We start from the raw sequence: 22,091 nt of genomic DNA on the forward strand, positions 1-22,091 counted from the left end.
AATACATAAAACTGAAGGAAAGTGAAAATATAACTTATCAAAATCTGTAGGATGCAGATAAAGCAATGCTGAAAGAGAAATTTATAGGACTAAATGCTTATTACATTAGAAAAGGGGAAACACATAGTACAATTAAAAAAATGGGCAGAGAACCTGAGTAGACAGTTTTCCAGAGAAGACATATAGATAGCCAACATCTATATGAAAAGGTGCTCAATATCACTAACCATTAGGGAAGTGCAAATCAAAACCACAATGACATATTACTATACACCTGGCTATTATAAAAAAGACAAGAAACAACAAGGGCTGGCAAGGATGGCTATTATAAAAAAGACAAGAAACAACAAGGGCTGGCAAGGATGTAGAGAAAAGGAAACTCATTTGCACTGTTGGTGAGAGTGTAAATCGGTGCAGCCACTATGAAAAACAGTATAGAGGTTCCTAAAAAAATTAAAAATATAACTACCACATGATCCAGCAATTCTACTTCCAGGTATTTATCCACAGGAAATGAAAACACTAACTCGAAAAGATATCTGCACCCCAATGTTCACTGTAGCATTATTTACAATAGCCAGGACATGGAAGCAACCTAAGTGTACATCAACAGGTGAATAAATAAAGAAAATATGGTATATACATATATAAAATGAAATATTACTCAGCAATAAAAAAAAAAAAAAAAGGTAATCTTGCCACTTGTGACAACATGGATGTACTTTAGGGCATTATGCTAAGTGAAATAAGTCAGCCAGAGAAAGACAAATAACATGTGACCTCACTTATATGTTGGCTCTATAAAAAGAAACAAACCTGCAGATACAGAGAATGGACTGGTGGTTGCCAGAGGCAGAGAGTAGAGAGTGGGCGAAATCGGCAAAGGAGATCAAAAGGTAGAAATCCTGTTATAAGTATATGAAGATGTAACTTATGGCATGATGCCTACAATTAATAATACTGTATTGTATATTTGAAAATTGATAAAGAGTAGATCTTAAAAGTTCTCATCGTAAGGAAAAAAATAACTACATGTAATAGATGTTAATTAGACTTACTGTGATCATTTTGTAATACATGTAAATGTCAAATCAATATGTTGTACACCTGAAAGTAATAAATGTTATATGTCATTTATACCTCAATTAAAAGGGGGGGCGTTCTCAAATCAATAATCTAAATTCCTACTTCAAGAAACTATAAAAGACTAAAATAAACTGAAAAGAAACAGAAGAAATAAAATAACAAACAGCAGGTACCAGTGAAATTGAAAATAAAATTTTAAAAAAATGTGAAAAAAATCAATAAAACATTATCCAGTTATTTGAAAAAAAATAAATAAAATTCATAAACCTTGCTGACTAACCTATTGGTCAATCAGACTGATAAAGATAAAACCAAGATACAAATTACCAATATTAAGAATGAATCTATAGCCATGCCACCCTGAAAAAGCCCACGTCACCCTGAACAAGCCCGATCCCATCTAATCTCAGAAGCCAAGCAGGGTCGGGCCTGGTTAGTACTTGGATGGGAGACTACCTAGGAAGACCAAGTGCTGTAGGTGTAAAAAAATAAAAAATAAAAAATAAGAGCTTGTAAGCTGACAAGGTCCTTGCAATCTGTGAGGTCAACCAAGGTTTGCCTCATCTAAAAAAAAGAATGAAATGCACGTATCATTACAGGTTCAGCAGCCATTAAAAAGAACATATTGGAACACAAAAATTCTATGCTAACAGATTTAACAACTTACAAGAATCAGGCCACTTAACTAAAAAAAAACACAAACTACCAAACTCAACTATTATGAAACAGGTAAACTGATAATCCTATAACTATTAAATTACATTAAATCTGTAATGTAAAAGCTTAAATCTAAAAAAAAAATCTACAGGCCCAAATAGTTTTACTGGCGAATTCTACTAAACATTTAAAGAAGAGTTAGTGTATAGGGTGTCAATACAAACAAGTTGACTCCATCTTTGTGTGCCTGATTTCTTTCCAGTTTCTTTGCTGAGAATTCTGACTTAACTAGTTTCAGCTAGCACTAAAGCCTCATAGTTAATGATTAACTGTATCCTGTAAACTTACACAATGTAACCATAAAGATTCCTGTCAGTAAATGGCTAGAATAACATAGCAACTGAGATAAATATCAAACTAGGTATTAGCATCAGTGCTAAGAGATTATCAAAAGAACCAGGGGGCATGGTTCCTTGCTTGTACTGCATTCTTTGTCTCTCTGTCTTGTCAATCATTACAGTTCAGCTATACCACAAAACACTTGCTGTAACAACTGTCTAATAGAAGAAAATTATCTGTACAGAGAGCTGGATCATCTGTCTACTCTGACCAACTTTTATTGTAAGTAAATTACTCTACAATAAATTGTTATAATTAATGGAATTGCCTGCTTCATTCTTTGGTCTTAAGATACCATCTCAGTTCCATGGTCATTGACCTCTGCTACACATTCAGACAATTAATCTCATTTTTATACAATCTCTTCCAGAAAATAAAAGAGGAGGGAACACTTCCCAAGTAATTTGGTTAGGCCAGAATTACCCTGATACCAAAACTAGACAAAACAGTAAAAAATGAACCAAATGCAAACATCCTCAACAAAATACTGGTAATTGGATCCAAAAATGAATAAAAGAGAAATGCACCATAATAATCTGGAATTTATGGAGGAATTCTCTGTACTATATGCCCTTTGAATTTATAATTATTTCGAAGTAAATTAAAGCTTTTAAAAACATACTGAAGAAAGATCATTCTCAAAAGAGAATACCTTGGAATGGGCAAGACTGGAAGATAAGACCCACTGCACAATTCATTGAGAGAATGAGAATTTTTTTACTTACCTATAAAGGCTGTAGAAGGGATTGATATTAAAGAGCTAAAATGGATATTGAGCATAAAATTGAGAAAAATGAACTCAGAAATAATTCTGTTATTAGATTCTGAAGCCACGGATGGATTTAAGGAATAGAGGAGGCTGGGGAAAGAAGACAAGAAATAATGATTTAAATTTTGTACATACTGAGATTTAGGTAGTAAGACATATACGAGGATGTAGGGAGCTGGATATGAAGATTTAGGAGGTATGTACACAGAGCAGGTTAGTGAATTCAGGGGAGGGAATGAGTATGAAGGAAGGACAAAGATGAAAAGAGTAGTAAAGATATTTGTGGTTTTAAATGTCTAAAATTATAATGCTTGAAAGCTACCTTTTTTATTTCTTCATTTGTGTTCAGAGATTATAGTTTGCCTCCTTGCAATGTTAGTTTTGTTTATGGAATTTAGACTATTGTTTCCTATATTCTTGAAAAGAATATATTTGCTCTAATTTTTCTCTTTCACACATGTCCACATTTATACCCTACACACACTGAATCCTCGGCCATCAAACCCTAAGGCATCAAGAATTTAACGGGGTAAAAGGGGTCAAATATGTGGTGACTGAAAGAAATCTAACTATGGATGGTGAACACACAATGCAATGTATATATATGCCTTATTGTTGAATTGTATGCCTGAAACTTACTGGATTTTATTAACCAATGTGACCATAATAAAAATAAAAATTAAAAAAAAAAATTTAATGGGGAATCAAGATGTCACATGTGTAGCTTTGACACCTTACCAAGCAAGCTTCTTACAAACAACCTGTCCAGAAAAAAACTCCTCACTCAAAGATAATAATAAACATCTTTTAATGTTTATAGTACAAAAATATTATAAGCAAAAAGAAGAAAAAAGAGATTAAAAGGAATACACTACAAATAAAATGCCACAAAACAGAAAACATATTCACTATGAATTCAAGGAATTCACTAAAATACTAACTACTTAAACAGGGATATAAAAATCCAAGAAATAATGGAAAAACAGATAGTCTAAGGAAATGATTATTCAGATGTTTGAAAAACTTGGCATAATAATGAAGTGAAAAAGAAAAGCAACACAGAAATGAAAGTCTCTTTGAAAGCAACGAAAATACTCTGTGAAAACGCAAAAAGCAGCAAACAGCAAATTAAGACAAGTGAGCAACATGAAACAGAAATGAGGACTTTTAAAGGAAAATAGAAAAATGAGTTCAATAAAAACATCCAGCAAACAAAAGGATCTCTGAAATGACAGCATAGAACTCTTATCATTATTCACAGTAAAAATTTATTTGATATTATCTAAAATAAGACATTAGAAAATTTAGTTCGACAAGTTAACATTAAAAGGTGACACTAAAAAACAAACAAAAAAGAATCCAAACCTTCCAAATTACCAATAGGAACAGAAACAAAGCAAAAGTACACAGTATATAGTGAAAAATATGTATCTTTCCACTGCTATACAGAAAAAAGGCACGATTCCAAAGGATGACAGTAAAAAAGATGAGCAAAAGCGTATCTGGAAAGGCCAACAGAAAAAAAAGATCCTCCATCTTAATATCAGACAGAGATGAATTCTAGAGAAAAAAATTAAGTACAAGATCACAATCCAAAATGAATTTTGAATGTCATTACTACCACTGCAATAAATTACAAAGCAATAAATTTATAAACAGAAAATACAGGTAAATATAGACAGAAATATATTTGTGGTAGGAAACCTTAAATAATATCTCTCAGATCCAAGAGATGAAGAGGCAAAAAGATGCCATACTGTGTAAACCTCATAATTATATAAGATATTTTATTGATAGAATGATAAATTCTGTATCCTAGAAACATTGTTTTCAAGTGCCCATACATTTCGAAATATTAAACATATTTGTAAACACACATATAAAACTTAATATTCAAAAAATCAAATAAAATCAATGCAAAAAATCTCTCCAGAGCTGCAATCCTAATTTTTTAATTTACTTCAATTAGGTAAATTATTTTTCTAAATTATTTTTGAATAGTTTTGCTATATATCATGCCTTCTGATATATAGTATTTTTATTATTTCTTTGCAGGTTATTTTACTATTTTAATTTTGGCTTCGACTTTGGAGTGAAATGCTGAATGGGAAACTTGTGTCTGCTTTACCTGTATCCCTATGAAAAACCCTATTTGGCTACTGTTTTCATCTACTCCTGAATGTGGTTAGTTAATACATTTGATTTCTGAATCTATGTTCATAATTTCCAGTTCTTTTACTGTACTTGACTGGTCTGGGCATCAATATTAACAATGTAAGCAAAACAAACACCAAAAAGAAGGTTAGGAATAATTTTAGATATCAACTTTCACCTAAAATTTTGGCATAAAGATCAACTGTAAAATCACATGACATTTCCCCTATTTTTGACTATGCTGTATTTGAACAACATTTTAATTTCTTCAAGGACTCTTGAACCATTTCTATTTGTCAATTTTGACACTTATTTTTTGTAAAACCTTATATTTTATGTTTAGGTTTTCATGTTTTTATATATAATTTTACATAATATTCATGATTGTCTTAATCTTTAATACAGCAGTAACTGTCTCTCAAGTTTTCTTACATACTGTCTTGGTCATCACCACACAGAAGCAAATTGTTCTTCTGTCAAGTATTTTATTCTCTATTTGACTGATTTATATCTCTTTTTAATCCTTACTGTTATTTTATATTTACTGAATTCATTTTCTAACTTCTTCAGTTAAAAGTATAACTCATACTCTAGGTCTTTTTTCCTTAATTTCTAGAATTCCTTAAAAAGGCCTTTAAATCTTTATTTCTTTTCCTCTATGGTTTAGCATTACCACACAAACTATAAAATGTAGTACTTATTGAAATACAACAAAAAAAATTTTGTAAGATCATTTATGATTTTCCCTTTTCATGTGGAAGAAAACTTTTTTTTGATCTTTGTCTTTTATTTGGCCACAATGTTTAAATTTTAGAAGGCATTAAAACAAAAGCAATTTTAAACATGGCTTTACGATGCAAAGATTAAGTACCACTTTATTGAGCACTATTTTTCTTCCTCTTTTCATGTTTAGCTATAAGCCTATAGAAAGCATAAACACTCAAAAATGGCAAACCAGTTGGGGAAGTTACTTTTTATAACACAGTTAAAATATTTCAAACAAGTATTTACTCTAGCACTGATGAACTACTGAAAATATACGCACTCTAGTAAGAAACTAACGGTGAAATTGATCATGACCACTGATAACAGTCAATGCTATTCACCAGTCTAAATCAATGTTTGAAATTTTTCATGTATTTCACAGAAACAGGTGGAGGTTTTGCTAGGCAGGGATAGAAGAGCTGAAATAGCAGCCAATGACTATTGACCAACCATGAAGCCAAAGTTTAAAGATGTTAAAATCATATCTTTTAAACTATTCCTTTGAACTAACATAAGAAAATTAAGCAGTACATGATTTTTGCAATCCCTCCATCTCTGAGAGAGGGCTAGGTATAGCATATCAAATCGTAAGACAGTATGAGGGGATAAAGTATAAAATTATACCTTCTATCTTGGAGTTTACAATTGAACAGGGTAAGAACTGCTTGTAGCTATTGTAGATACAGGCAATTAGGGAAGGTTTCAAGGAGACAGTGAAGATAAAGCTCTAGTAACTAACAAATAGATTTTAAGGAAAGAAATGAGGACATTCTAAGAATTAAAGGCACAAATAAGAGACAGTCTAAAAAAATATTGAGGAAAGTAAGTTCCTTGACGGGTGACATCAGTGATTCTTAACCTACAGACCGTGTACAAAAACATTTTAAGATTTTCAGATATGGGTGTTTCTTTTTGCTAGACTCTCACTTAAAACACATTTTTCATAGCCAGAGCAATCAGACAAAAATAATTAAATAAAAAACGAAATTAAGAAAACAATCCCAGAAGTGACGTCAGAAACATGGCGGAATGAGAGATGTCCCCGGATCTCTCCCCTTGAAACAACAATAAGCTGAACATCTGAAACGGAACAAAACACCCAAACTGCACACCTGAACGTGGGATCAGCGCATAAGAGCTACATCAGGTCAGAACCCTGGGTGTCGGGCAGTGGACTGGAATAAACAAAAAGGCTGCCTCTCACAGCCACCAGAGCTCCCTGTAGGAGGAGGGAGAGGTGAGAAGGTGCAGAGAGTTCCCTGAACAGCCCTGCTTGGAAGAACTGTGCGCTCCACAGGGCCGGCGGCAGGGCCCAGTCATCAGGGCAGAGAGCAGAGAAGCAGGGAAAGCAAAAAAAAAAATAGCTGCTTTTTACCAGCAGTGGTTGTAAATACGAGATGAAGCCACAGCCCTAACCCCCAACACAGAGGGCCTCTCAGCCCATATCCTCCAAGACCTAACACCACGGAGCCCCAGGGGATTCTAAGCAAACACTCAGAAACTGTCACTAACACTGACAGGGACTGAGACTGAAGGGAGGGAGTGTGATTGAATATCTCTAAGAAAAACAAAGGCATTATTAAGGCTTTATATAAAGCCGGGATCCAAGAGGCTTAGACGCCATCTACTGGAAACCAAAAGAAAAGCGCCTTCTTTGCAACAGGCTAAAAAGAGACGTTTATGTAATAAATCTTCTTTCTGGAAAAACAGCAGAATACATTTCCATTAATGCCCAGGTGGAGAAATAGTCCATTAAACACCATGAACAACCAAGGTGACAAGGCAACTCATAAAAAAAAAAGAGAAAAATCTCCAGAAAATAAGCTTATAGACACAAATGTGCAAATTAAATGACAGAGAATTCACGACAGAACTTCTGAAAAAACTCAATGAGATCCAAACGATTCACATCAACAATTTCAGGAACTGAAAAAAACAACTGGATGAGCAGAATGAGTTCTTTAGCAAGGAGACTGAAACCCTCAAAGAAATGAATGTAACTTCTAGAGATGAAGAACACACTGAAAGATGAAAAGTGAAATAGTAAACTTGGGAAATAAAGTCGACCAAATTGGAGGAAAGCATCAGTGATATCAAAGACAGAAATCTAGAAATAAATCAGAAGGAAGAAGAGAAAAATTGAAGAATGAAAAATAATGAAAGAGAAATACAAGAACTAGCTGATACCATTAGGAGAGGAAACATAAAAATAAGAGGCATTCTCGAAGGGGAGGTAAAGGAGCAGGGATTAGAAAGCATTTTCAGACAGATACTTGACGAGAATTTCCTAAATCTAAGGAATTTGGAGCTTGGAAATCAAGAAGTCAACAGAACATCCAATTATCTCAACCCCAAAAAGCCTTCTCCAAGACATACTGTATTATATTATCAAAAACCAATGACAAAGAAAGAATTCTCAGGGCAGCCAAGAAAAAGAAGACGGTAAACTACAAAGAAAAACTCATTAGATTATCGTCAGACTTCTAAGCACAGACCTTACAAGCCAGAAAGGAGGGGAATCAAATATTCAAACTATTAAATGAAAGGAACTACCAGCCAAGAATAATGTATCCAGCAAAGCTCTCCTTTAGATATGAAGGAAAAATAAAGACCTTTCCAGACATGCAAAAACTGAGGGAATTCTCCACTATGAGGCCTGCGTTACAGGAAATGCTGAAAGGGGTCAGCTCACCTAAAACAAAATGACAAAAAAAAAAAAAGTACATAATTAGGAGTAAGGCAACTAGCAGGCAGATAGAAACAGAGAAGTGCAACCCTTACTAAGAACAGGGCATTACACGCTTAAGCAATAAGAAGAGATTTGCTATTACAGGATAATAATGAATGTTCAGCACACATAGGGACAAATTGAGACGACAATGACAGAAAAGGGGAGGATTCAAAGATCCAAATTCATGAAAGGGAATGGAGATAAGGCACACACAGAAGAAAATGGACTTGTATGTTTATGTAATACATATGTACACAACCATCATCTACATATTCATAATGGTAACCACATGCCAAAGATTCAGAACTGAAGTATATAATATAAAGAAGGACCAGAATGAAAATCCACACAATCCAACTCAAATTAAAAAAAAAAAAAAAAAGACACAAAGGACAAGGAAGCAATGAAACACTGAGCTACCAGAAAGCAAAAGAAAAATGGCTATAGGAAATTCTCATATTTCAATAATCACCCTAAATCTAAATGGACTGAGCTCACCAATAAAAAGGCACAGAGTTGCAGATCAGATCAAAAAAGAAAATCCATGACCAAGTGGGCTTCATCCCAGGAACAGAAGTGGATTAAGATAGGCAAATTGATATATGTGATACACCACATAAACAAAAAAAAGAACAAGAATCACATGATCATATCAATAGATGCAGAAAAAGCCTTCAACAATATAGCAGCCATTCAGGATCAAAACACTTAATGAAATTGGTATAGAATAAAAGTACCTTAATGTAATAAAGGCCATATATGAGAAACCCTCAGTCAACATTATACTTAATGGTGAAAAACTAAAAGCCTTCCCTCTAAGATCGGGAACAAGGCAAGGATGTCCACTATCACCACTCTTATTCAATACATCATTGGAGGTCCTAGCAAGGCAAGGATGTCCACTGTCGCCACTCTTATTCAATACATCATTGGAGGTCCTAGCAAGTAAAAGGTATCCAAATAGGAGACGAAGAAGTCAAACTGTCACTATTTGCGGATGACATGATTCTCTATATAGAAAACCCTAAAGATTCCACAAGAACACTACTATAAACAATAACCAAATAAATTTCTGCATAAAAAATCACTCACTTCAGATTAAAAGACACACACAGACTAAAAGACTCACTTCAGATTAAAAGACACACACAGACTAAAAGGAAGGGGATGGAAAAAGATATTGCTTTGATGGATCTAGAAGGTATTTAAGTCAGACAGAGAAAAATAAACACTATGTGATTTCACTTATATGCGGAATCTAAGGTATAAAAAGAACAAACTAATCAAAAATAGACTCACAAATATAGTGAACAATTTGGTGACAGAGGGGAGGGGGTTTGGGGTGTTGAGAGAATGGAGTGAAGGGTTAAAGAAGTGCAAGTTAGTAACTGATGGATGGTCATGGTGATGGGGAGCACAGCATAGGGAATGCAGTTAGCATTAATACGTTGGCTAGGTGAAGGGTCAGGGGAGGGAGGGAGCAATTGGAGGGATCATTTTACAAACTATATAGATGTGTTGGACTGTATACTTGAAACTAATTAAAATAAATAAATTTAAAAAATAAGTTTTATCATATAATTATACATCTATTATATATAATGGAAAAAAAAAACAAAAGAACAAGTCAAAAAATAAAATGTAATGGCTACCTATAGGGAGAGGGAGGAAGTAAAAGAAGTAATGTCTTTTCTGACATTGTACAAGAAGTTGATAGCTAATAAACATACTTTGTCTTGCGGATTTGACTTTGGAAACTGGCAAAAAAAAAAATAAAACAACATTAAATTAAAAATGTAATCCTTAAACATTCAAATTAAAATGAAACAGTTAAAAATATATTAATTAATTAATTAATTACTGGGACTACATCAAGCTAAAAAGCTTCTTCACAACGAAAGAAACTGTCAACAAGGTAAAGAGACAACCATTCGAATGGGAAAATATATTTGTAAGCAACACCTCCGATAAGGGCCTAATATTCAAAATATACAAAGAAGTCATACAACTCAATAACAACAAAAAAACAATGATCCAATCAAAAAGTGAGCAGAGAACCTGAATAGACAAGTCTCCCAAGAAGACATACAAATGGCCAACAAACATATGAAAAGATGCTCAACATCAGGGAAATGCAAATCAAAACCACAATGAGATAACATCTCACACCTCTTAGAATAGCTGTTATCAACAGGACAGGTAATAATAAGGGTTGGAGAGGATGCAGAGAAAAAGGAACCCTCATACACTGCTGGTGGGACTCCAAATTGGTACAGCCACTAGGGAAAACAGTAGGGAGGTTCCGCAAAAAAACTAACACTTGATGTACCATATGATCCAGCAATCCCACTGCTGGGTATTTACTCCAACTTGAAAACTCATATCTGAAAAGATATTTGCTCACCAATGTTCATAACAGCATTATTCATGGTGGCCAGGATATGGAAGCAACCAAAGTGTCCTACGATAGATGACTGGATAAAGAAGCTGTAATACATATATACAATGAAATATTACTCAGCCGTAAGAAGAGATGAAATACTGCCATTTGCAACAACATGGATGGACTTTGAGATAATCATGCTAAGCAAAATAAGCCCGACAGAAAAAGTTGAAAACCACATATCACTTACATGAGTGATATAAACCTAAAAGCAACAAACTAACAGGACAAACAAAAAGACTCACAGAAGTAGACAATAGACTCGTGGTTTCCAGAGGGTAAGGAGGGAGAGCGGAGAAAGATAGATGGGGTAAAAGAGGTCAAATATGTGTTGACATTAAAGAAATTAAAATTAAAATTAAAAAAAGAAAAAGAAAAGAATCCCATTTACAATTGCACCAAAAAAATAAATACCTAGGAATAAATTTAACCAAGGAGTTAAAAGATCTGTACTCAGAAAACATTGATCAAAGAAATTGAAGAAGATACTAATAAATGGAAGCATATACCACACTCATGAATGGGAAGAATTAACATTGTTAAAATGTCCATACTACCCAAAGCAATCTATAGATTCAGTGCAACCCCTATCAAAACACCAATGGCCTTTTTTCAGAGAACTAGAATGAATCCCCAAATTTTTATGAACCAACAAAAGACCTTAAAAAACCCAGAGCAATATTGAGAAAGAACAAAGTATGAGGTATCACACTATATGATACCGAACTATACTATAAGGTTATAGTAATTAAAATAGCATGGTACTGGGATAAAAATAGATATACAAATCAATGGAACGGAACAGAGCCCAGAAATTAACCCACACCTATATGTTCAATTAATCTATGCAAAGGAGGCAAGAATATACAATGAGGTAAAGACAGTCTCTTTAATAAATGGTGTTGGGAAAACTGAACTTTTACATGCAAAATAAACTAGATCACTTTTTATACCATATACAAGAATAAACTCAAAATGGATTAAAGATTTAAATGTAAGACTCATAAAACTCCTAGAAGAAAAGATAGGCAGTAAACTCTCTGACATTGCTCTTAGTAATATTTTTTTGGCTATCTCCTCAGGCAAGGGAAACGAAAGAAAAAAATAAATTGTATTACAGCAAACTACAAAGTTTTTGCACAGCAAAGAAAACCATCGACAAAACGAAAAGACAACATACTGAATGGCAGAAGATATTTACCAATGATACATCCAATAAAGGGTTAATATCCAAAATACATAATGAGCTCAGACAACACCAAAAAACCCAAACACTTCAATTAAAAAATGGGCAGAGGACCTGAAAAGACATTTCTCCAAAGAGGACATACAGATGCCAACAGACATATGAAAAGATGTTCAACATCACTAATTATCAGAGAACTGCAAATTAAAACCACAATGATATATCACTTCACACTTCGACAAATGTGGGCAAGGATGTGGAAAAAGGGAACCCTTGTGCACTGTTAGTGGGACTGTAAACTGCTGCAGCCAGTATAGAAAACGGTATGGAGGATACTCAAAAAATTAAAACTAGAACTACCACATGACCCAGCAATCTCATTTGTGGGTATTGAACCCAAAGAAATCCAAAACACAAATTTGAAAAGGTATATGATATGCATCCCTTGTGTTCACTGCAGCATTATTCACAATAGGCAAGATATGGAAGCAACCTAAGTGTCCACTGATAGATGACTAGATGAAGAAGATGTGGTACCTGTATACAATGCAATATTACTTGGCCCTAAAAAATAATGAAATCTATCCATTTGCAACAACATAGATGGACCTAGAGGTATAGTGCTAAGTGGAATAAGTCAGACAGAGAAAGACAAATGTCATATGATTTCACTTACATGTAGAATCTAGAGAACAGGATAAATGAACAAACAAAACAGAAACAAACTCATAGATACAGACAACAAACTGATGGTTGCCAGAGGGGAGAGGACCTATAGGGATGAGTGAAAAATTTGAATGGATTAAGAAGTACAAGCTGACAGTTATAAAACAGTCACAGAGATGTAAACTACAGCCTAGGGAATATAGCCAATAATACTGTAATAAATATGGATGGTGTCAGGTGGGTACCAGACTTAGGGGGAATCACTTTGTAAGTTACATAAATATCTAACTACTATGCTATATACATGAAACTAATATAATATTGAATGTCGAATGTAATTGAAAATTTTGAAAAAATTTTTAAAGGTATATCTAGCTAAAAATTTTTTAAATAAAATATATCTTTTTAATTGTGATAAAATACACATAACAAAATTTACCATTTTAACCATTTTAAAACATACAGCATTAAGTCCATTCACAATGTTGTGTAAAAGCCTTTTACTTTCTATTTCTAATTCAATGCTCTGGGTCAGAGAATGCAATCAATATTATAGCAAAGGTTTATATTTTTTGTCTGCTTATATCAATAAGTTTTTGAGAGTAGTTGATAAAACAGTCAATGGTGTATTTAATGATTTCTGTTCATTTTTACTTAATATAGTTCAAAGATATAAGTTAAATAAATGTGGACATTTTAAAATTCTTTATATATTATAAACTTTATAAATTTGAACTCTCTCTTTATTCCTTTGGATGTTTGTCATCTTAAATTCCTTTTGATCTGAACCTTAACTTGCAGCCCTAGCTTTTCTTTGGTTTTCGTTTCTGAGTCAACTCTTCCATTCCCTTATTTTTAAATGAGGAGAAAAGAGCCTCTGATAGCTGAGAATTTGCCTGGCTCTATCAGGCCTCAGTGTTAGAAGCTGGACAGGTAGGATCAGCTAGGTCGTGGTGTTCTCGTATTATACAAAAACACAAAACTCCAACATCAAACAAGACCATCCTCTGTCACCATGGTATGAGACAAAACCAAGATGACTCCATAATCATGTCTGAGCACAGACAAAAATTAGAACATTGTTTAAACCACAAAAGGGGCCAAACATCTCCATACTCTGGCTAACACAAGTGACAGCTGCTTCATTATGAATTATACTTCACCTCACCCCATTCTTCCTTTCTTCTGAATAAAAATTAAGATACCCAATCACAGAACTGCCCAACAGCAAGAGAAATGGAGGTTCACTGAGATTCAGCTGAAACTCACTGTCTTTAACTAAAAGCATTAACTGAAATTCTACTACTTCATATATATATATATATATATATATATATATATATATATAAACAAACATAAAGGGAAGACATGACGAGAATGTCCACTGCTGTTGTTCACAATATGTATTTTACCAAACATTAAAAAAGCAATGTGCAATAGTGTGTCTAGTATACCACTGTTAGTGAAATGGAAAGAAAAAAATTTATAATAGTTTTTACTTGCATAAAGTAAAGAAACTAAGCTAATCAAAGAAAACGAATAAAATTCGTTTATCTGTATTGGGGCAACTTGGGCAAGTGTGGGACATAGGTGGGCAAACTGGTCCCACGTTTCCCCTGAATTTCATTCACTATAATACTTATCACTATATTATGGGTTTTTTTTTTTTTTAATTTTTGAACTAAATGTATACATTACCTATTCAAAAAATTAAACTATTCCTAAAAACTATCACGAATATCTTCAGAAAGATAAGAAATAAGATGATATACAGGATATAAGAATAGGGTGCTAAAAGAAACATTTAGAAAACCAGAGTTTTTCGAAATTATAACTTTGACTTAAAACACTGAATTAAAATGTTTATGGCAATAATGAGAAACTAAATAGACAGACTAGAAGACAAAGTTGGCAAAGTTTACCAGAAAGAAGAGTAGCAAAGAAACAGAAAACAGTAGAGGAAAAAAATGGAGAACCAACATCTGAAAAACAGAAATTTCAAAAAGAAAATAGGGAAATATTTATGTGGAGGGAAGCAGTTTAGGATAAAAACTTCAAAATCCTGCACAAAATTAATTTCTAAATAGGAATTTTATTCTCAGCCAAAAATATCAAAATAGCATGAGGACAACATAAAGGAGAGTTTCCTTGACATTCCACCTCTCCACTGTCACACTGTTGACGTCTAGATGTGGACATGATACTCATGTATTGTTCATTCTTGGTGGAAAGATCGAGATTTGTTTCAGGGGCAGTAGGAGAATCTAGCTGCTTACTGTGACCCATCTGCCTCTGTCCTGAGGCTCTGGAGACAGATTTGAGATAGTTACTCTTGGGATGAATTCCCACCCTGGGACTCCTCCTCACCTCACATGAGCTACCATGTTCCTCTGGAGCCAGGGCCAGGGATTTCTGGGGAGAGGTCCAATTAGCTGGCACGGTTATGCTGGGTTTCATCCTTTATTCTCTCAGGATCCTAAAGCTTGGTGAACATCTGTGAACTCAAACAGAGCTACTGGGAAGAGGCAGAGGAGGTCTGAAGGAAGATCTTGCCCAGGGACTCCCCAGAGACATCAAGAAACCTGGAAAGGCAATGTCCACTTGGTTAGTCTTTCAATATTCATCACATCAACATTTCTTAGGAACACCAAAGTGTAGTTTCCTGAGCTAGACACCACACAATGGTGGTTCTCAAACTTGAGTGTACATCTGAATCACCCAGAGGGCTTGTTAAAATACAGTTTAAAATTCTCAGCCTCACTCCCACAGTTTCTGATTCAGTAGGTCTAGGGTAGGACTTGTCTCAGTCCATTCAAGCTGCTGTAAGAAAATACCACAAAGTAGGTAGCTTATGAAAAATAGAAATTACCTGCTCACAGTTCTGGAGACTAAGAAGTCCAACACGTTTTGGTGAGAGCCTCTTCCTGGTTCATAGCCAGCACACTCTCACTATGTCTTCACATGGTGGAAGGGGCTAGGAAGCTCTGTAGAATCTCTTTTATAAAAGCACCAATCTCATTCATGAGGACTCCACCCACATAACTTAATCACCTCCCAAAGGCCTACCTTCTAGGGCCATACTTTTGGAGCTTAGGATTTCAACATATGAATGGGGAGGCGGGGAGGGCACGGGCAACAAACATTCAGACCACTGTAGGGCCCAAGAATTTGAATTTCTAACTACTGCCCAGGTGCTACTGAAGCGGCTGGTCATGGGACCACACTTTAAGAACCAGTGCTTTGGAGAATATGGTTTAACAAAATCTGTGATAAGTATTCGTCAAGGTAAAATATAGGAATAAGCATGAGATATGGAGTAATGTTACTGAAGATTTGAATTGAAGCTCTGTTACCTTTCAGCTACAAAAATATGAAGAAGTTATTTCAGTTTGTTTCAAAATGAGGATGGAAGTGCATACTTGGGTTATGAAAATTAAATGTTATTATGTTTGTAAAGTACTCGGCATCTCCCTGGCACCCAAAAGCATGCAATAAATATCAGCAATTACCAATCATTATTAGATATTAAAAACTCAATATAAAAACAACATAATCAAAAGAGGTAAGGTAAAATGATAGACCAGACAAATTGATTTATACATGTAATAAAAGTGGCATTGAGTGTGCATAAGACATTCTTTGAGTAAATGCACTGACATAACTGACCATCCACCTAGAACAAAACTAAATCCCCAACACACACTACACAATTGGACTGAATTCCGGCAGGACTAAACATTTAAGTATAGGTATTTAAAACCTCCTAAAGAATACTGAAATAAGTTTTAAGAGTATATGTTTGTATAGCATGTGTTAAGGTGGGAGGGGCCTTATTATATATGAGAGAAAACCTAAAAACTATAAAAAAAACAAATATTTCTGATTAGATATTTCCTAATAATATGTGAAAATACACCTGAAAAATAAAAATGAAGATATACATGTAAATTTTCAATACGTGATTATAGGTCATCTCTAACATTCAAAAGAAAATCTAGCGGATCAATAAGGAAAAAACAAGTTCAGAGAAAAATGGACAAAAGATTCACAGAAAAGGAAATTTAAATGGCAATTAACTAGAAGATTCCAATTTTACTAACAGGAAAAGGCATTAGAGCCATTAGATATAATTTTTTTTCAGAAATGTAAAACCTTAAAAAACAAACTGCTCTTTTTCATGGCACCTCAGAGGTGGTCGGCCGCTTCAGGACAAAGCTGAACATCTCTTTCCCAGCCACTGGCTGCCAGAAGCTCATTGAAGTGGACAATAAAGAAAAACTTCGTACCTTTTATGAGAAGCGTATGGCCACAGAAGTTGTTGCTGACGCTCTGGGTGAAAAATGGAAGGGTTATGTGGCTCAAATCAGTGGTGGGAACGACAAACAAGGACTCCCCATGAAGCAGGGATTCTTGACCCATGAGCATATCTGCTTGCAACTAAGGGGCATTCCTGATATAGACCAAGGACTATAGAAAAAAAATGCAGATCTGTTCTGGGTTGCAATGTGGATGCCAATCTTAGTGTTCTTAACTTGGTCACTCACTGTAAAAAAGGAGAGAAAGATATTACTTGTCACACTGATACTACAGTGTCTCATCTCCTTGGGCCCAAAGGAGCGAGCAGAATATGCAAACTTTTCTATCTCTAGTCTAAAGAAGATGACATCCACCAGTGTGTTGTGAGAAAGCTCCGAAACCTAGGACCAAAGCACTCAAGAGTCAGTGTTTTGTGACTGCACACATCCTGCAACACAAACGTCAGCTTATTTATTGCTCTGAAGAAAGAGTATACTCAGAAAAAGAAGAGACTGCAGAATATGCTAAATTTTTGGCCAAGAGAATGAAGGAGGCCAAAGAAAAATGCCAGGAGCAGATAGTCAAGAGATGCAGACTTTCCTGAGACCTTCTACCTCTGAGTCCAGTAAAAAAAAAATTAGATTTTGTTAAAGTAACAGATAAAAAAGATCGGACATCCCTTGCCGCCCCCCTAAAAAAAACCCCAACAATATCCAGTTTTGGAAAGCATTTGGAAAATGAGTTCTTTTAAAATTGTTGGTAGGAGCTTGAATTGCTATATCTTTTGAGTTATTCAGTCATAACTATTTTTAAAAACACACATAACTGTTCCTAATAATAGTTTTCAAAATATAAAGCATAAACTGACAGGACAGTGGACAAGTCACCTTTCCAGTGTGAGCTTACTTTTATCTGTAATTAAATTGACAAGATAATCTGAGAATATATATATGAAACTACAATCAGTAATTAAACACACATTGTTATTTATGTAATAGGTGTGACATATATGAAAGCTGTCCGTGAACTAGGCCATAAAGCAATTTTTAAACTCGAGCATTACCCAGAGGCATTATTTGAAATAGAGAATGCACTTCTAAATAACTCATGGGCAAAGAAAAATATAATTGAAATTCAAAAATTAAAAAACCCACATAGATTTGAACAATAAAATGCTACACACCAAAGCTTGTGAATGTTTAGAAAGCAAGCTCATCACAGATCCCACTGAATCCCAGAGCTGACTACACAGGCTCTCAGACGTTGAGCACAAATTCCCATCACTGAGCCCACAAATCCCACACTCAGAGATCTCCATCACTGCCCCAAGAAACGCCTTCCCAGAGCTCACAGACACACATCAACGGACGCCACAGACCGTCCGTCACTGATCCCAAAAACCACCATTACTGGAACAACGCCCCTCCCCAATCACTGACCCCTCGTGATCCCTAATTACGACGAACCCAAATCACCTTAGAGAGCTCATGGGATTAAAATGTGGACAAGCTCAAGGAACCAGCGGCGAAAAGCCATCGAATGCCATTTCCGCTTCCGGCTCGACCTCTAGCACCGCCTCTAATGGACTTTTGGTATGCCGCATGCTCTGAATTACCACGAATGCCGCATTCAGCCAAATCAACAATGCAGAGATACGTAGTTCTGGACATTGCAGTTTCCGTAAGAGGCGCTGTCAGGCAGGAAACATGGCCGCTCCCAAACGGTGCTTCTGCATGCGGGATGCCATCTTGGAAACGTGTCCATTCCGTAAAGCAGAGGAATAGGCCGCCTGCCGGTTTTCATAGAGAGAGGCAGGGTTTGTTGCGTAAAATGTAGAGGTGTAGCCCTCGTCTAAGCAGACTTCCGAGAAGGAGAAGGTATTGGCGATGCAGTCTGGCGCTCTATAAATTTCCCCCTTGGTATTCAGCAGTATGCGGAGAGCAGTTATTTGCTGGGAGAAACCACTGGGGAAGAGAGGAGCCAGGAAGGAAAAATCACCAAGGGAGAAGGATAGACGTCTTATATGCGTGTTACATGGATCCTGGGAGTAATCACGGGGGAGAAGTCAGGATGGCACAATCCGGTTTTTGGAGCAATCGGTTTACGCAAGAAGAATACGGAGAGGGCGGATGAGAGTCATTGGCTGGGCGAAAACCGCGCGGAAAGACAGATGTCAAAAAGAGCAGTCCCTTACAGAAAGGGTAGTTCATCCTTTCATGGGAAAAACCACCAGGGGAAAAAAGCGTAGAGGTCGGGATAGTACAGTCCTCTCCTAAAAGATACTAGTAGAGGAAGGTGTCACCTTCTGAAGGGTTGGCGGAAGCAACAGAGATTTGAATCCCCATTAATCTCCATTAGCCTCCACCCTAACAACCTCAAATAAAACAATAGTAAGAAGCAATAATAAAAATAATTATTTTTAATATATCCAACGTGTGACAAACACATCTAAGGAAAACTGCTATTTTTATTTATGTGTAAATTAAAGTCTAAGTAATAACAATGTCATTACTATGTAAACGAAGCTCGAAATCCAGTTTCTGACTCTTCCCTCAGCTTCTCCTATAGCAATTCTGGAGCTTCCCACTTCCCCCATCCCTCCTTCTTGGGTGGCTGTGAGTGGAGGGATTGTAAAAGCAATTCTTTTAACCTGGTGAACTTCCAAAAATTCTTCAAAACCCAGCTTAAATGTTGCCTCTGCCAAGAAGTTCTTCTACCTGAAAGTGGCAGGAGGTTCTATGACCTACTGGAACTCTTGCTTTAGTCCTAACAGGTGGGGAAGGTGTTTTGAGGAGACTAGATGTAGGCTCTGCTGTGGCATGCTGGGTACCTTCAGGCCATTTATGTCCCACTCTGGGATTCAACTTAAAAAAAAGGATCAGTTAGAGGGTTGGACTCTGCTTACTCTTGGTTCTCTTTCTTCCCTCAAAGCCTGGTCTAAGGAAAAATCTGTGGATGTCCATTAGTGAGCACATATTTTTACCAGAGGCCTAAGAATTACTGTTAATTTTGTTGGTAATGTAATTATATTTGTTTGCTTGTTTTTAAAAGCCTTATCTTTTAGAGATTCATATGGAAATATTTATGGGCCAAATATTAGCTTTAAACTCCACTGAGAAGTAGTAGATTGGATAAAACAAGAATAATAGAATGCTGGTAAACGTTAAAGCAGGTGATGGATACATAGACTTCATTATAATGTTCTCCTTTAGTATTTGTGTGAAAATTTCACAGTAAAAATTAAAGAATGAAAGTAATTTATAAGTCATTCACAAGGAAATATTATCAAGAAGAAAGCAGGTGTACTGATAATATTAGATAATACACATTTCAAAACAATATTAACGAAGATATTCCCTATTTTACTAAGATGCAGCTACTAAAAGCATATAACACTATCTAACAATATTGTTCTGAAATATAAAAAACAAAACTGGTAGAACAGGGAAAATTTGAGGATTTCACAATCACAGTAACAAACTAACATATCTCTAAGAAACAGATCAAATAGAAGAAAGGTAGATATAAGGCTACATTGGGATAACAATAACTTGCTTGATATATTGTATATTTACATTTTGTTTTTATTTTTAACCAGAAAATTAACATTTCTTCAAACATACATAGGTTGCTCATAAAAATTCTCCACAAAGTAGGTCATAAAAGAAATGATAAATCCTCCAAACTCATATCACATGTACCATATTATCAGACTATATCGCACCTGAATAACTCTTGGGTTAAAGACAACAAAACAAGGAATATTTCCAACTATTTAGAATTAAGAGGAAAAAAATAGTACTACATATCAAAAATCTAAGAGATGGGCCAAAGTGATACCCAGAAGAATACCTAAACTCTAAAATGCATTTACTAGAATACTAGGAAGAATGAAACAAACTAAGCTTTAATTCAGTCACATTCTACTAAAGTCCTATTAAATACTCCCAGAGAAATTGGAAAGGAGGGTTTAGTATGATAAATAAATATTAATAAAATAAGTAAGAAAAACTCTAGTAGAAATAATAAAATCATGAGCTGGTTCTCTCTAAGAGTGAAATCATTTTTAAGAAAGATGAAAATAGAGAAGATAAAGAAGACAACAGAAAGAAAAAGGGACATTATTATAGAGAGAAAAAAATTAACTCAATAATTCTATGGTTATTTTGAGTAATCAGTTTGAAATCCTTAATGAAATAGACAGTTATCTAGGAAAACATAAGTGAAAAAATTGCCACTCAAAGAAAAGCTGGATAAGCCAAAAATACATAAAAGAAATCAAATTGGCAACATATGCAAAAACAAATCCTAGAAGGATTAATGATTCAAATATCAAAAACATAATTTTAAAACTATTAGTAAGAAATATCAGCAAATATTTTTTAGATCTGTAGTAATAGGAAGATTTCTTAAACAGAACACAAAAAGTATAAAAGATTGATAAATTTGACTATATTAAAATAAGGACTTTGTTCATCAATGACAATAAAGAGAATGAAAAGACAAGTTACAAACTGGGACAGATAAACATAGAACACTTGACTTAATTATAGGAGTAATTGATACATGACTTTTTAGTTTTGCCAAATATAAAATTATATTATCTTGATTTATATTTCCCTGATCACTAATATGTTGAAATTCTTTTCATATGATTCATATATTTCATACTATTCTAATTATTGGCTATATGAGTTTCTCATAAAATGTCTGTTCATATCTCTTGCCATGTATATATTGGGTTTGTTATGCTCTTTACTAATTAATTCAGAGTTTTCCTGCTACCAATCTCTGGCAAGCTTGTGTTCTATGTAGAAAAGATGAAGAGATTTTGCAAATGTAATTAAAATTCTTAATCAGATGACTCTTTGTTGATCAAAATGAATATATCCTGGATGAGCCTGACTTAAGCAAGCAATCCTTATAAAAGAGGATTCAG

At 34.8% G+C, this 22,091-nt stretch overlaps 1 protein-coding gene and 2 pseudogenes across 2 annotated transcripts in view; 2 read left to right on the forward strand and 1 right to left on the reverse strand.

Annotated features, from left to right (window-relative positions):
• LOC105304084 (zinc finger protein 585A-like) overlaps positions 1–17,290 on the reverse strand; it is a 36,050-nt gene extending 18,760 nt beyond the window's left edge. For both annotated transcript variants that reach the window (XM_011378012.2, XM_023522046.1), the window contains exons 1-3: positions 17,143–17,290; positions 15,726–15,851; positions 15,224–15,438 (exon numbers count right to left, since the gene is read on the reverse strand). In XM_011378012.2, the coding sequence (XP_011376314.1) occupies positions 15,224–15,313 (90 nt within the window). In that variant the 5' untranslated portion in view covers positions 15,314–15,438; positions 15,726–15,851; positions 17,143–17,290. The remainder of the gene's footprint in view (positions 1–15,223; positions 15,439–15,725; positions 15,852–17,142) is intronic.
• Positions 1,429–1,567, forward strand: LOC111730695 (annotated as a pseudogene).
• LOC105304098 lies at positions 17,006–17,777 on the forward strand (annotated as a pseudogene).
• The last annotated feature ends 4,314 nt before the right edge of the window (positions 17,778–22,091 follow it).

The sequence above is a fragment of the Pteropus vampyrus genome, unplaced genomic scaffold (assembly GCF_000151845.1).
Source record: "Pteropus vampyrus isolate Shadow unplaced genomic scaffold, Pvam_2.0 Scaffold328, whole genome shotgun sequence".
Lineage (NCBI taxonomy): Eukaryota > Metazoa > Chordata > Mammalia > Chiroptera > Pteropodidae > Pteropus > Pteropus vampyrus.